Raw genomic sequence first — 14495 nt, 5'->3', positions numbered from 1 at the left:
CTCGCAGTGCATAGTTCAGCTATGGAATTCCACTTCAGCCATCAATGAATTCATCTATTCACTTGGCTTTGGATCGGTCTCAGTGCCTTTTAACTAAGTGCCTTCTCAACCCTTTTCTGTGCCCCCCTCCACTGCCACAGGCTGTGTGCTGGGCCACTGCTGTACTCCATACCAGCCTACTGAATAAGAGGTGGCATCTGTTTTCTTCCAGCAATGGGAACTTCATCTCCAAAGCCCAGGCATCAGATTAGGGGTTAATTGGGTGGGGTTTTTCAGTGTGCACCTTTTCAAGCATTTTCAGTGCTTTTTCAAGCTTTACTTAATAAATTTGGCATTTAATTGTGTTGTTTTTACCTTAAATTATGTGTATTTGCTGTTTAAGTTTATTGAGATGGGTGTTGTTCAGGGTCTGCAAATGGATTAATTCACTTTCCATTATTTCTAGTGGGGAGCATTGTTTCGGACTTCAAACAATTTAGTGTTCAAATGGCCTCCTGAAATGAACTAAGTTCAAAATATGAGGCACCTCTGTACTTAGTAAGTAAAGCTGAATGGTGGCCAAATCTTCACTCTGAAGTCTATCCAGCCAAAAAAGTAAAGTAACAGAACAGAACAGAACCAAAACTATCTCAGAGGAGAAAGGCTTAGGTACAGGAAGTGGGGAGAATGGGTGGAAGGAAGAAGCAAGGAGGAGGGCTGTTGAGAGGGGGAGGTATTAGAAAGGGTTGAAGAAGGGAGTGAGAAATGGGAAGTGTGAGGGACTGTGTGTTCATTCTGGGTATGAGAGAGTAAGTTGCGGGGGGGGGGGGACAATCCTAAGAAAGAGGGGAACAAAGGGAAAGTGTGGGAAGGGAGAGAGGAACAGTGTTGGGGGTGACGGGGGGTAATTCTGACATGAAGGTTCAAAGGAGTAAGTTTGTATTTTGGAGCTCAATTTTCCTAACTGTGAAATGTATGTTTTGTGACTGGCCACAGCCACTATGACCACCATTTTGTGGCATTATACTCACAAAATTTCAAATGTCCCCACAAGCTTATTGGTAATATCTGTGGAGATGTAACATGAACAGTGAGCAGATAAAACAATTCTTCCTTTGTGTGCCAATGGAACATGACTACAGCTTGATAAGGAGGCTGGTCCAGTATGTAATCCAAAATCAGCACGGTATATCATCCAGAACTGAGAAGGATAACTACTATGTAAACTGGGTAATAACTTAAAAATAATAACCTATCATCAGAAGCAATGTGTCGTGGGCTCAATTTTATCCAGTCGTATGACACAAAGTACACTGTCTGCAATTGTCAAATGAGAAGGGCAAAATCCTTTCCCTAATTATTCACTTAGATAAGGAGCTACCCATGGGGAATTATATTGCTCTATACACATGCCTAGAATATCAGCAATATCAAGTTCCTCCATCTAACACTACCCTACTTATCATAACAGCTGTTTTGTTAGCTTATTTTTAAAAAAATATTTAATAATCTGAAATACAACAGTTGTCATTGTTAGTCGTGAAGTCGTGTCTGACCCATCGTGACCCCATGGACAACATTCCTCCAGGCCTTCCTGTCCACCATCCCCCGGAGTCCACTCAAGCTCACACCAACTGCTTCAGTGACTCCATCTAACCACCTCATTCTCTGCCATCCCCCTTCTTCTTTTGCCATCTATTGTTCCCAGCATTAGACTCTTCTCCAGGGAGCCCTTCCTTCTCATTAGGTGGCCAAAGTATTTGAGTTTCATCTTCAGGATCTGGCCTTCTAAAGAGCAGTCAGGGTAGATCCCCTCTAGGACTGACCGGTTTGATCGCCTTGCTGTCCAAGGGACTCGCAGGAGTCTCCGCCAGCACTACAATTCAAAGGCCTCAATTCTTCGGAGCTCAGTCTTCCTTATGGTCCAACTTTCACAGCCATACATTGCAACTGGGAAAACCATAGCACTTTTGTTGCGCATAGCACTTGACTATACGCACTTTTGTTGGCAGGGTGATGTCTCTGCTTTTTAGTATGCTATCTAGATTTGCCATAACTTTCCTCCCCAGGAGCAAGTGTCTTTTAATTTCTTGGCTGCAGTCCCCATCTGCGGTGATCTTGGAGCCCAGGAAAATAAAATCTGTCACTACCTCCATTTCTTCCACATCTATTTGCCAGGAAGTGAGAGGACTGGATGCCATGATCTTAGTTTTCTTAATGTTGAGTTTCAAGCCAACTTTTGCACTCTCCTCCTTCACCTGCATTAAGAGGCTCTTTAGTTCCTCTTCACTTCCTGCCATGAGAGTGGTATCATCTGCATATCTGAGGTTGCTGATATTTCTCCCAGCAATCTTAATTCCAACAGGTGATTCATCTAGGCCCACTTTTCTCATGATGTGTTCTGCATATCAGTTAAATAGGCAGGGCAACAGTATACAGCCTTGCCGAACTCCTTTCTCAATTTTGAACCAATCAGTGGTTCCGTGCCCAGTTCTCACTGTTGCTTCTTGACCCCCATATAGGTTTCTCAAGAGACAAATAAGATGGTCTGGGACTCCCATCTCTTTAAGAACTTGCCAGAGTTTGTTGTGATCCACACAATCAAAGGCTTTAGCATAGTCAATGAAGCAGAAGTAGATGTTTTTCTGGAACTCCCTAGCTTTCTCCATGATCCAGCGTATGTTACAACATACAACAGTAAAATACAACAATACAAATTCAAAAACTGATCAATAACAAAAATATAAAGAAAGAGGGGAAAGAGGAAAAAAACTATAAAAACAACTAATGTACCCCCCTCCACTGAAATCCTGGCTATATAATAATTGATTAATAAATTCCTCCTTCTCCTTTACTTCTGTAGTTCTCCTCTTTCAGAACTACCCCCTTCCATCCAGAATTACATAAATTCATCTGAAGGTTTGATACACTTTTTAAAATACAGTGGTACCTTGGCTCACAAACTTAATCCATTCCACAACTCTGGTCGTGACCCAAATTGGTCATGAGCCAAGTCAAATTTCCCCATAAGGGTCAATGTAAATAAGGTTAATCTGTTCTGTAACTTTTTTTTTTAACTCACAAAAATGTGAAGCCAAGTGACAAAGGACAACAAAGATCGCGGCCATCTCCCCCCAACCCAGCAATTGTGGTGGGGGGGTGGAGAGAGTCGGGCGCGATCATGGGCGTGCTGGGGAGAGACAAGTGCGATTGCAGGCGCACTCGGAAAGGAAACACGGGTGCAATCGCGGCCATCCCCCCCCCCACCAGCACGACCACAATCGTGCCCATGCAGGGAAGGCAGGCAGGTGTGCTCGCGATTGTCACCTGATGCGGAGTTCATGACCTGCGGCAACATTTTTATGAAATTTCTGTTCACAACCCTATTTGGTTGTAAACTGAGGTGTTCGTGAACCAAGGTATTCAATAAACAAACCCCAAATATCATTGAAATGGTTCTTATTTGTCAGCCCCTTTTCACCTTAGTTCCACACATTAACTTATCATTAACAGGCTATATTCCAGATTTCATTATGCTATTTCATTATGCTATTCACCTATCTGGAAGTCCTGTTTCTTCTTCAAAATTTGTGCTATTATTAATCTTTCTGCAGTTACTAAATTTGTTATTCTTTAATATTCCATTTCTTTTCATAAATTATTGACAATGCAATTTCACGCTCTGCTTCAATATCTTGCCAATATCTTTCACATTCTCACCACATATGGAAATAAGTACCTATGTTTTTGACCGCATTTCCAACATAAATTGGAGTATTTACTATCCATTTACTATAGTTGCACTGGTGTCAGGTACCATTTCCATACTATTTCATTATGCTATTCACCTATCTGGAAGTCCTGTTTCTTCTTCAAAATTTGTGCTATTATTAATCTTTCTGCAGTTACTAAATTTGTTATTCTTTAATATTCCATTTCTTTTCATAAATTATTGACAATGCAATTTCACGCTCTGCTTCAATATCTTGCCAATATCTTTCACATTCTCACCACATATGGAAATAAGTACCTATGTTTTTGACCGCATTTCCAACATAAATTGGAGTATTTACTATCCATTTACTATAGTTGCACTGGTGTCAGGTACCATTTCCATACTAATGTATACATTTTTTCCTTAATTCTAACTGACACGCTTTTCAGGATTCTCTTATCCCATATTTTCTTCCATTCTTCCTTACCTATATCCCTCCCTTTTTATCTATTTCCCATGAAATCTTAAGAGAGTCATATTGGTCTTCACTTATTATCCCTCTTGTTTGCATAGTCCTGTTTTTTCCTATATAAAATGATCTCTTCAAATTTGGTAAGATCTCTACATTTACCATTTTTCTTCATTCATTCTGTAGTCCATTGTTCTAGTCGTATAACATTAAACCAAGTTAGTTTTTCTATCATAGTACCACCTTTATCCTTTCCTTGCTATCCATTTTCTCCAACCAATCTTTTAACCTAAACATTAGCTTTTGCTTTAATACTTTTCTCAAACTGCCTCTCAAATTTTCTGGAAATCCTTTTGGTGAAATTGGTGGCATATTTTTTTCTCTGTATTTATCTCAGATTTGCACCATATTTTTAAGAAAGAGGTTTTCTATCTTTCTTACAATCTTCTTGTCATCCTGTTTAAAAAAGAGATTCAGAAGGGATCTCTCAATTTGCTGTTGTTCTATTTTTGCCCATATTATCTTTTCAGGCTGCAATATATCTGGTATATATCTTATTTGATTTCCTATATAATTTAATATTCAGAATACAAAATCCTCCCTTTTCTATGATTTATACCATCTTTTCTTGTTAATCCTTGCATTCTTATCTCCATTACAAAATTTATTCATCATGTTTTTGCCAATCTTCCAATTCTTGTTTTAATACCTTATTCAGTAACATCCCAAATAAAAAATATGGTTAGTCTAAAGGGTTATTTAGTTTACAAGTCTGTTCAAGAAAATAACAACTCATTCAAATGGAAGAAACATACCTATGAGAGGTTCTTCTCTATCTGGATCTTTCATAAAATCTTTTAGACATCTTATATTTTTTGACAGTGGTCTTTTTACTAGGAGAAAACAAATTTGTATTTACATGGGATAAATGTAAAATAATAGAGGTTTGTCGCTTTCAGCCTACAGAAACAAAGAATATATAAGAGGCTGATGGGTTGTTCAAAAGTGTTACAGAAGAGAAATCAAAGCCTTTTATGCATCTTTAATTTTAAAAATTAAAATAGGATATAATATGTTCAAAAATCAAGGCCAAGGTGCTTGAAAGAACATTGAAGCTGGAACTCTTCTAGCCAGAAGCTGCTGAAATTAGCTAATGCAGCAAACTAATTACTCCACACATTCTAGGTCATGTTCTGAAGAACCCAAGTATAATTGTGTTGGAAAGACCTAGCCCTCTGTTTCTCAACAGACACCAATCAGATACTCCTGGGAAATTCATCAAGTAAGGTAACAATGGAGATTGCTATGTTTTGGGAACAAATAAGAAATGACAATCTAAGATATACTATTTTTAAAAAGTTTGACTCTATTTGCATTATCTTGTCAAATACCCCCTGATAAGGTGTGCTAATTTTAACTATGAACCACCAGACAGCCTTCTGGCTGTTGGGCGTAAAGAAAAATGAAATAAATAAATAGCCATTAGCTAACTATCAATGCTAGACAATCTTATAATATCCTGCAGTAATACATTCCATAAGAAAACCAGGTATTGGCTTAATCTCACTGCCTATACATTTAATTATGATTATGGGTTCTATAATTTTGGGAGTAAATGACTATGATCTTGACATACACTCCTTCCACTATTTATACATTATTATTATGGCCCTTTTCTTCCAGCTTCTTTTAAACCATTTGAAAAGATCACTGTGGCTATAAAAAAATCATCCTGTTACTTATTCAGTATTGTTTACTAGTATTCTTACCCGACATTGGTTCTTCATACGTCTCTGCAGGACCTAAGAAGACACACTAATAGTTATTGTTTTCATATTAACTATTAATATAGCATACAAAACCATTTCTTCTGCAGACACTCAATTCTTTTCCCCCATAGTCAAATTCTTGGACTGCCTCTGTCATTTGTACTTTATATGTTGATGGAACTAGAAAGCTTTGTCTGCATTTCCCAGCATGTGGCAATCTAGCCATTACATATACATCGAGTTAACAGATGTGCAGAGTTTCCTTACTGCAATTTTGTCTCTCTTGCCCTTTTCAGTTTTTTTGGAGCTGGAATGACATCCTTACAGTTCTACCTCTTAAGAGTTTCACAGAAATTAGTTGTCTGAATGGAGTTAAATTTCTTATTTCCTCAGTGTATTGCCTTACAGAAATGCTGCCAACATAGAATACTGAGTAAGAGCAAAAGTTTCTCCTTGTTCTATGATAAACTTTTTGCTCAATTAAGAGTAACCTTGGTTCTAGATTGCTAACATCACATGGAAGCTGTTGGAAATGCTTCCTGATAACAGATTCCACATCCAAAAGCTTGTGTCAAGAGTGTAACATTTCCACAAAGACTTCAACAGCTGCTAGAAGACATGATGCTGCAATAACTATTCCATGGAAACAACACATATTCTGAAAAATATTTGCAAAATTATCTCATTCTAAGCTGCCACTATGCAGAAGCATTTCCAATCAGTCCTACAAGGTTGCTACAACTCTTGTGCACACATACTTGGAAGGATGTGCCAATGAAAACAAATTGCAATTACTTGTATTTTAAGGTCCAACAAACATCTGTAAGTTGCATTGTTGTTATCAAACACAGAGGATTCAACTTAGATGAAAGAAACAATCTTTAACCCAACTCATACCCATAACTTGTGTTTCCCAGTCTCCAGGAAGACTTGTTTACTGTGGTGGGTGGAAAAATATCTGAAGAAAGGGAGCAAAGATAGAGGTAGACTATATCCCTTCCACCCACACCCATCCTACAATACTTTTCAGTTGTTCAGTGGCGACCCAGAGTCCCTGACTTAGATAAAAAATCTAGCTTTGGCACTTAAGGTGTCTACTTCAATAATTTTATCACATTTGTAATATGGACAACAGCTGCCCATGCTGTAATCAACTATTCTCAGAGCTGAAAATCAAAGGTCAGAAATCTTTTAATTTTGTGATGGTGATTCTGAGTTTAGAAAAATGAATAGAAAAAGGATAGTTTAAATTTAATAATTCCTAACCCAAGTAAGAGCCATTACAGCCACAAGAGAATGTTTAAAAAGGATTTACACTTACATTTTGTTTTCAGCATTCTCTCTCTCTAAATAAAGGTGCAAGTGTTCCCAAAATAAAATGAGAAGATAATTATTAGTGAGCTGCCCTGATCTCTCCCCACACCACTTCTACTTTTTTCTTTTTTAAAGTGTTACCTTAACTGTAGCTTCTGCAGACAAATGGCAATGAAGGTCAACTTTTATTGGAAAAGAAAAAAGTACTGCCTTCATGATTTTCTGCAAAAGCTAGAGAGTACTGAAAAAGGAATCTTGATTCCAAGGTTTCAAAGTAAATCATCACGGTGCTTGGTTCTTGCAAGAGACAATGCTTAGGGAGATAATTTTAGGGACAGCATGCTTAAAATCCTGATTTTTGCACTATTACAGCTCCTACAATACTAGGAGCTGAAACCTCCCCAAAAATCAAGATTTTGAGCTACTTGGTGAAACCTGAATAGTCAGGTTTTCTGAATTTTCTGAAAAACTAGAGTGAACAGGAGTCAGGAGAGGATGAAGTAAATTCCATCAACAAAACAAGTTTGGGCAAAAAGTAAACTAGAAAGACGAACTGAAGTGTCCAGACATTGGAAAAGACACTAACCACAAAACTGAGAGGTCTCATTTAAAGCCATCCAAGAACCTTGAAGTCATTATAATCTATTATTTTCCAACAAGTTTCTACATTTCATATTTATGGTATCTTGATCATAACAATCAATGGGAAGATTTACATAAAACATTGTTGATCTATTCAGTTCCAAAAAGGAGATCCTTCTTATCTTTCAGACTGTAAGAACATCAAAATACTTATCCAGCAGCCAAGCAAGGATAAACAAGGAGAGTGGGAATTTATAAGAGGAATGATAAAACTGAACAAAGAACATTGATTTTAAATCTTCTCTTTGTTCATACTTGGCCTTTCACACTTCATTTTTCTTATCTGTAAAGGTGCCTGGCCATTATTATTATTTTTTTTGCCAAATCAGATGTTTCAGAACAATGACATGTACCTTGCTGATTAGATATTACTGTATATGAAGAGTTTGGGCTTTACTGCAAAATAATTTCAGATATAGATGTATATCTATCATCAGTGGCTCAATGGGTGAATAGAATAGATATTTTTTCCTAAACCACTTCAATTTCTCAATCAATTGCACATGTTTTACAACCTCAGGTTACATGGACATTTAAATACAGAACTAGAATTAGCAGATTCTCTTAAGTTATACTGCCATTACTAAATGCCTAAATGATTATTAGGTGTATAATCCTCAGAATGCAAGAAAATGTAGTGTTTCTGTTTGGAACCAAATTAAATACCAGTGACAGAATGCAACTAAATTTTTCTAGAAATTCACTTTAAGTATTTAATCAGGTGACTAAACTCTTGGTTTAATTCTTATCTAGAACCTATTCAATATGAAGAATTTAACCTGGAAAAATTATACTAACATGAAAGGAGACAGTCTCCTGACACCTATCCATATGAAAATGTCTATAATTCTCCTTAATTCAAGGGAATATCTGTGAGAATGAAAACGGGATAACTGTCTTCAAAGATGGAGACAAGAGAGACTTCATTACTTTCACTCTAAGAACAAGTCACAAGGACAGCATCTGCTTCACATGGCACTACATCCAACTCTGGTTGCATCTAAAGCTGATGAAACATCAGGTGGTGGTCTACAAAAGGTCTATCCTGAAAAGACTGGCTAGGGAATGAGAGATCATTTTTGCCCTTTTTGAACATGGTATTATGCAACAGAAACTAAATCACACAGATACACACATACAAAGCAAAGTTGCATTTAAAGAACAAATTAAGAGAGCAGCACCTTCCGCAAGCATCTCAAGAAAGAGGAGAAAAAAGACTGTTTGTCCTCTGGCAAAAGATAAACAGAATAAAGATGAAAGGAGACAGACCAACTAACCCTGAACCATCAGAGAACATAAAAAGTTTACAAACCAGAAAGCCATCACTGGCTGATTGAGCATCTTGAAAAATGAACACAGCAGCACAGTCTTTACTGTAATGATCTGAAGATGGCAGTTGACTCAATCCTGATACCACTGAAAAGGATCCAAGTGAAGTTTACACTTTCACTACTAATTCAAAGCAAGAAGTCTGCCTCACACTAAAACCCACTGCTCTAAGAGGACAATACTACAACCGTTTATTTATGGTTTATGCAGGTTTTGCTGATGATTAAAGCTGTGAGAAAATTTGAAGTTAAATCAGGTTGTTTTCTTCCTCGTTTTAAATGATGGCTCTAAAATATCAAACACAGTAAATAATGCTGGGAGTATGAGAACAATAAAACAAGGAAGATGCCATTCCAAACATTCAAATACCCCAATAAAGGCAATATCCTTTGAGAATTCATATGCAACCAAGTTTCTCAGCTATCTCAGTGCCAAGTACTATCTATCTTCTCATGTTCATAATTGTACTTACGTGGAAGTTATGTTACCAAAAGCATCCCTTAAAAGCTTCTGCAATCTTCACCATTTGAAAATGACCAGGAAAAGTAAACATCATATATTAATTTATGCTGAAATCTTTCCACTTATTGCATACTTGTGGAGGTCTTGTTGGTCTGATGATCCCTTTAATTCAAGGTGTACAACAGCAGGCCAACATTTCCATTGTTACAAATCATTCTTTTCTCCATCACATTCCTTCATGTCCAGCCTTCAGCAATAAATCCATACCAATGGTTAAAATGTATTTATACTGATGTTTTGATATTTCATGGCAATGATTGTGCCATGTGGCTGCAGTAACATAAGACAAAGTCTTATATTAATCAACTTCTTAGAAGAATGTTGTTCCTGGAACCCTGTTATTATATCCCAACTCTCTGGCTATCACAGACAGAAGGTAAAGATCTGCCTGTCTCCCACAGGTCACAGTTATTATGCTGGTTTTGACATATTTTTTGAAGCGTCATTCTCCTGAAATTTCTGCAGTCTTGGACCAGCTCCTGAAATAATTAAAAATCCTGAGTACTTCACTGGAAATCTTCACCTTTGATGTTGATAAAAGTAACTGATGAGAAAACAATCACATGGAATGAAAATTGCAAGGAAGGAGTTCAGTGCTCATAATCCTTTGTCAAAATTATCTTCCAGTTACTTTGATTTTAACAAGATAGTATAAATTACAATTGCAAGGAAACCTAAGTTAAAAAGGTAAATGTTCTTCACTTCATTCAGAAGAAGCAGCCTTGTGATATAATGAAGGAGGAATACAATCTACCACAGAAGCCTTACTTTGTCATAGCAATTGGCCATTAATGGAACAGAAAATGGATTATACAAAGAAGTCAGCTCAAGGAATCTCCAAGAAGATTTAGCTGATATGCCAGCCATAAAGTTCAAAAGTATTTTCATTTGTGCAACAGTTATGTAAGGGTTAAGCAAGGACAGAACAATAATAAACAGAAATAAAGTCACCATGTAACATTTAACTGACAGATGTATCAGATATTTGCACAGCTTGCATACAGCATCTGGCAATTATGTCCAATGTAAGCATTTCTAGCAAGAGAAGCATTCAGCTGTAAAGTGTGTGCTTTAGAATTGCTTTATTGACTTCAGGTGTTCATAGGCTTCTGAGGTGTTCGTAGAGAGAAGGGAAGAGCACCTTGGTCCAACAGCTGCCCAAAGGCAGTGCTACCTACCTATCCACACATTACTATATGATCAAGTCTAGATTTATAAGTTTCAGAACAAAAAGTGACAAGAAATTGAAGAGAAGGGGAGAAATCCAATAGCACTGCCAAATAGCAGTATGGCATCTTAACCTCCAATTAGAAATGCTACAAAGGCAGATGTTTCTTATCAGGTGGAAAGAAATCATTAGTCTTCTGTAGCTTTAACAAAACTGCACTGCTTTTTTTAAAGGCAGGTTGGAGACTGAAGAAAGTAGTAAGAAAATAGAAACAGATGAACTTCATATATTTAATTGCTGGTGTCAAAAGAAATGCAGAAGAGTTTCAAAGTCCTTCCAGGACTGAAGACTAGATAGGACATTCACATTGCCTTGGTTAGCATTCCAAACTTAAATGAAAGTATTTGTTAGTTCTCACTCAAAAGAAACAATCCTTTGTCCATCTGAAATTTCTTCACAGCAGTCAGAACTTCACAGTTCTAATTCCAAATTGGAATGTTATGCTGGAAAAATTATGTTCAAGAACATGGACAGCCTTCAAATTCACCAAAAGAGAAAATCATATTGAACATGCTGATATCTGAATGTTCACAGTTCTGCAACACTGTTGTTTTGTTTTTGGAATTTCTATGGGTTTTAATAGCCTCTAAGCATTTTCAGTGAAAAGATTGAATACTCAATTGCAGCCCCCTTCCTCACTGGCTTTCTTTAAACTACTTCTCACAACTACTCATATATTAATTATTAGCAACAAAAACAGAACTCTTAAGTATAATTGTGTGAGTCTATGTCCACCATTCATAACAACCAATACTGGTCTTAATTCTCTTCAAAAATCTTCCTTCTACAAAAACTCACTAATTATCAACTATTTTTATTATTTTATCCTTGACCATTTTTCTTTTCTACAAATATAATTCACTATATTCCAAAATCGTGGGGCAGAAAACAAGAATGCAAAGACATATAAAATATTTGTTTAAAATCTTGCTTATTTTCAGCCACTTAGCTAGATATTAAAACTTCAATAATCCAAAGCTTAAGCCTTTAAAACAAGGAGACCTAATAATAAAGTCTTATAACACATTAGAAAAGTGCTCAAGCACTTAGGACAAGGATGCAGTACCTCAGCCTTTGGGGCCACATGAGGCAGCAAGGGGAAGGGAATTTCAGAAAACATGGTGGAGGAAAGTTTAAACCCTCTTTATCTACACATGTACTTTACAGTAAAATAAAGGGAGAGTCAGCTGTAGGCCACTTATATAACAATTTGTGTAGTTTAATCCAAAACATTTTGGGATGATTAATTTGAATAAATAAATAAATAATCTTGAGATGGGATTCAAGAAGCAACATTCAAGGATGGGATCTTGCTATCAAATCAAGTACAGAGATGGCTTTATTAATCTCAAGACTACAATGGGAGGTGACCCATCAATATACTATTCATGGTTTTATAGGACAATCAGCAAGCTGAAAGTTACCTATTCTAGAATGACTTTCTATCAATAAATGAAAGTAGAAGTTAACCTTCTTTGATCATGAAACATATCTGAGAAACAGAGATGGCTGATATTGAATAAAATACTGCAAATTTGTGATCAACAGCACAATGTTGCTTAAGTTAACAAAGTGCATACTAATTTTCAGGCTGACTGGGGATTTAACTATTTTCACTGCATATTTACAGTGAACTATTTTCACTGCATATTCACTGCATATTTTCACAGAAAGCACAACATTATATAGCCAAATGTGTTTTAAAGCAGATGCTACAATTCAAGCTATTTTCTTCAAAGTAGTCGGATTTTTTTCAATGAAAGTGTTTCAATAGGAGGATGGAAATTAGACTGTCCATACCAAGTTCAGAAACTGGATTCTGTATTTTGTCTTAATGATTTCACCACAGTATATTTCATTTTCCTAAAAATTCAACACTATTTATCATACAAATTGTAAACAATTTACTGTAGGAATAAGAAGAGCAAACTTATTTTAAAGTATTAGTACAAGGATCAATCACCTTTTTATGCTTTATTCCAGCAAAGTGTGTCTGGAGTGTCATAGCGCTCATACATGGAACTTTACAAATCTAAAAAAAATTAGAAAAAAATCAATTATACTTTACAGGGACTAAAATTAGATACTTAAGCATATCAAACAGATATACTTTCAAACTGCAGACATGTGATCAGTCAGAAAGACAACCAAAACTTCTTTGTATCACTTCCTAGTAAGAGTTTAGGGTGAGTTTGGAGTACAGTCTAGAACAGCGATGCTGAACCTTTTAGAGACTGAGTGCCCAAACCGCAACCCAAAACCCACTTATCTATTGCAAAGTGCCAACTCTGCAATAAAAACTGAATTCTAAGATTTTAATTTAGAAAAAATCAACTCATATATTATCTTTTGTCTTAAAAGAAGAACACAACAACAGAGCTTTCAATGATACAAACAGCTTTTTATTGAAAGGTAAAATGAAGTATCCAATACAAATCTATCCCTATACCAAAAACAGCTAGCACTGTTGTTGTTGTTGTTATTAGTTGCGAAGTTGTGTCCGACCCATCTCGACCTCATGGACAACACTCCTCCAGGCCTTCCTGTCCTCCACCATGACCCGGAGTCCACTTAAAATCACACCAACTGCTTCAGTGACTACATCTAGCCACCTCATTCTCTGCCGTCTCCTTTTTCTTTTGCCATCTATTGTTCGCAGCATTAGGCTCTTCTCCAGGGAGTCCTTCCTTCGTATTAAGTGGCCAAAGTATTTCAGTTTCATCTTCAGTATCTGGCATTCTAAAGAGCAGTCAGGGTTGATCTCCTCTAAGACAGACTGGTTTGATTGCCTTGTGGTCCAAGGGACTCGCAGGAGTCTCCTCCAGCACCACAGTTCAAAGGTCTCAATCCTTTGGCACTCAGCCTTCCTTATGGTCCAGCTTTTATAGCCATACATTGCAACTGGGAAAACCATAGCCTTGACTATACGCACTTTTGTTGGCAGGGCGATGTCTCTGCTTTTTAGTATGCTGCCTAGATTTGCCATAGCTTTTCTCCCCAGGAGAAAGCGTCTTTTAATTTCTTGGCTGCAGTCCCTATTTGCAGTGATCTTGGAGCCTAGGAAAATAAAATCTGTCACTACCTCCATTTCTTCCACATCTATTTGCCAGGAAGTGAGAGGACCGGACGCCATGATCTTAGTTTTCTTAATGTTGAGTTTCAAACCAGCTTTTGCACTCTCCACCTTCACCCGCATCAAGAGGCTCTTTAGTTCCTCTTCACTTTCTGCCATGAGAGTGGTATCATCTGCATATCTGAGGTTGTTGATATTTCTCCCAGCAACCTTAATACCAACTGGTGATTCATCTAGGTCCACTTTTCTCATGATGTGCTCTGCATATAAGTTAAATAGGCAGGGAGACAGTATACAGCCTTGCCAAACTCCTTTCTCAATTTTGAACCAATCAGTGGTTCCGTGCCCAGTTCTCACTGTTGCTTCTTGACCCACATATAGGTTTCTCAAGAAACAAATAAGATGGTCTGGTACTCCCATCTCTTTCAGAACTTGCCACAGTTTGTTGTGATCCA

The 14495-nt window shown here is 37.0% G+C and overlaps 1 protein-coding gene across 7 annotated transcripts in view; it reads right to left on the bottom strand.

Moving 5' to 3' along the window:
- The window catches only part of LOC123035220, a 56127-nt gene that overhangs the window by 36774 nt on the left and 4858 nt on the right, over window positions 1-14495 (bottom strand). For 4 of the 7 annotated variants that reach the window (XM_044453218.1, XM_044453202.1, XM_044453224.1 and 1 more), the window contains exons 3-6: window positions 12931-12999; window positions 7254-7278; window positions 5933-5965; window positions 4979-5056 (exon numbers count right to left, since the gene is read on the bottom strand). In XM_044453218.1, coding sequence (XP_044309153.1) covers window positions 4979-5056; window positions 5933-5965; window positions 7254-7278; window positions 12931-12999 — 205 coding nt within the window. Of the gene's footprint in view, window positions 1-4978; window positions 5057-5932; window positions 5966-7253; window positions 7279-9200; window positions 12911-12930; window positions 13000-14495 lie in introns of those variants that run through there. The other 3 variants (XM_044453230.1, XM_044453238.1, XM_044453247.1) reach the window with 3 other exon arrangements.

This window comes from Varanus komodoensis, unplaced genomic scaffold, assembly GCF_004798865.1.
Source record: "Varanus komodoensis strain SLA01 unplaced genomic scaffold, ASM479886v1 scaffold10, whole genome shotgun sequence".
NCBI classification, from domain to species: Eukaryota; Metazoa; Chordata; class Lepidosauria; order Squamata; family Varanidae; genus Varanus; species Varanus komodoensis.
Note: the sequence above shows the minus strand (reverse complement) of the source record. Positions and strands in the feature narration are given on the sequence as shown.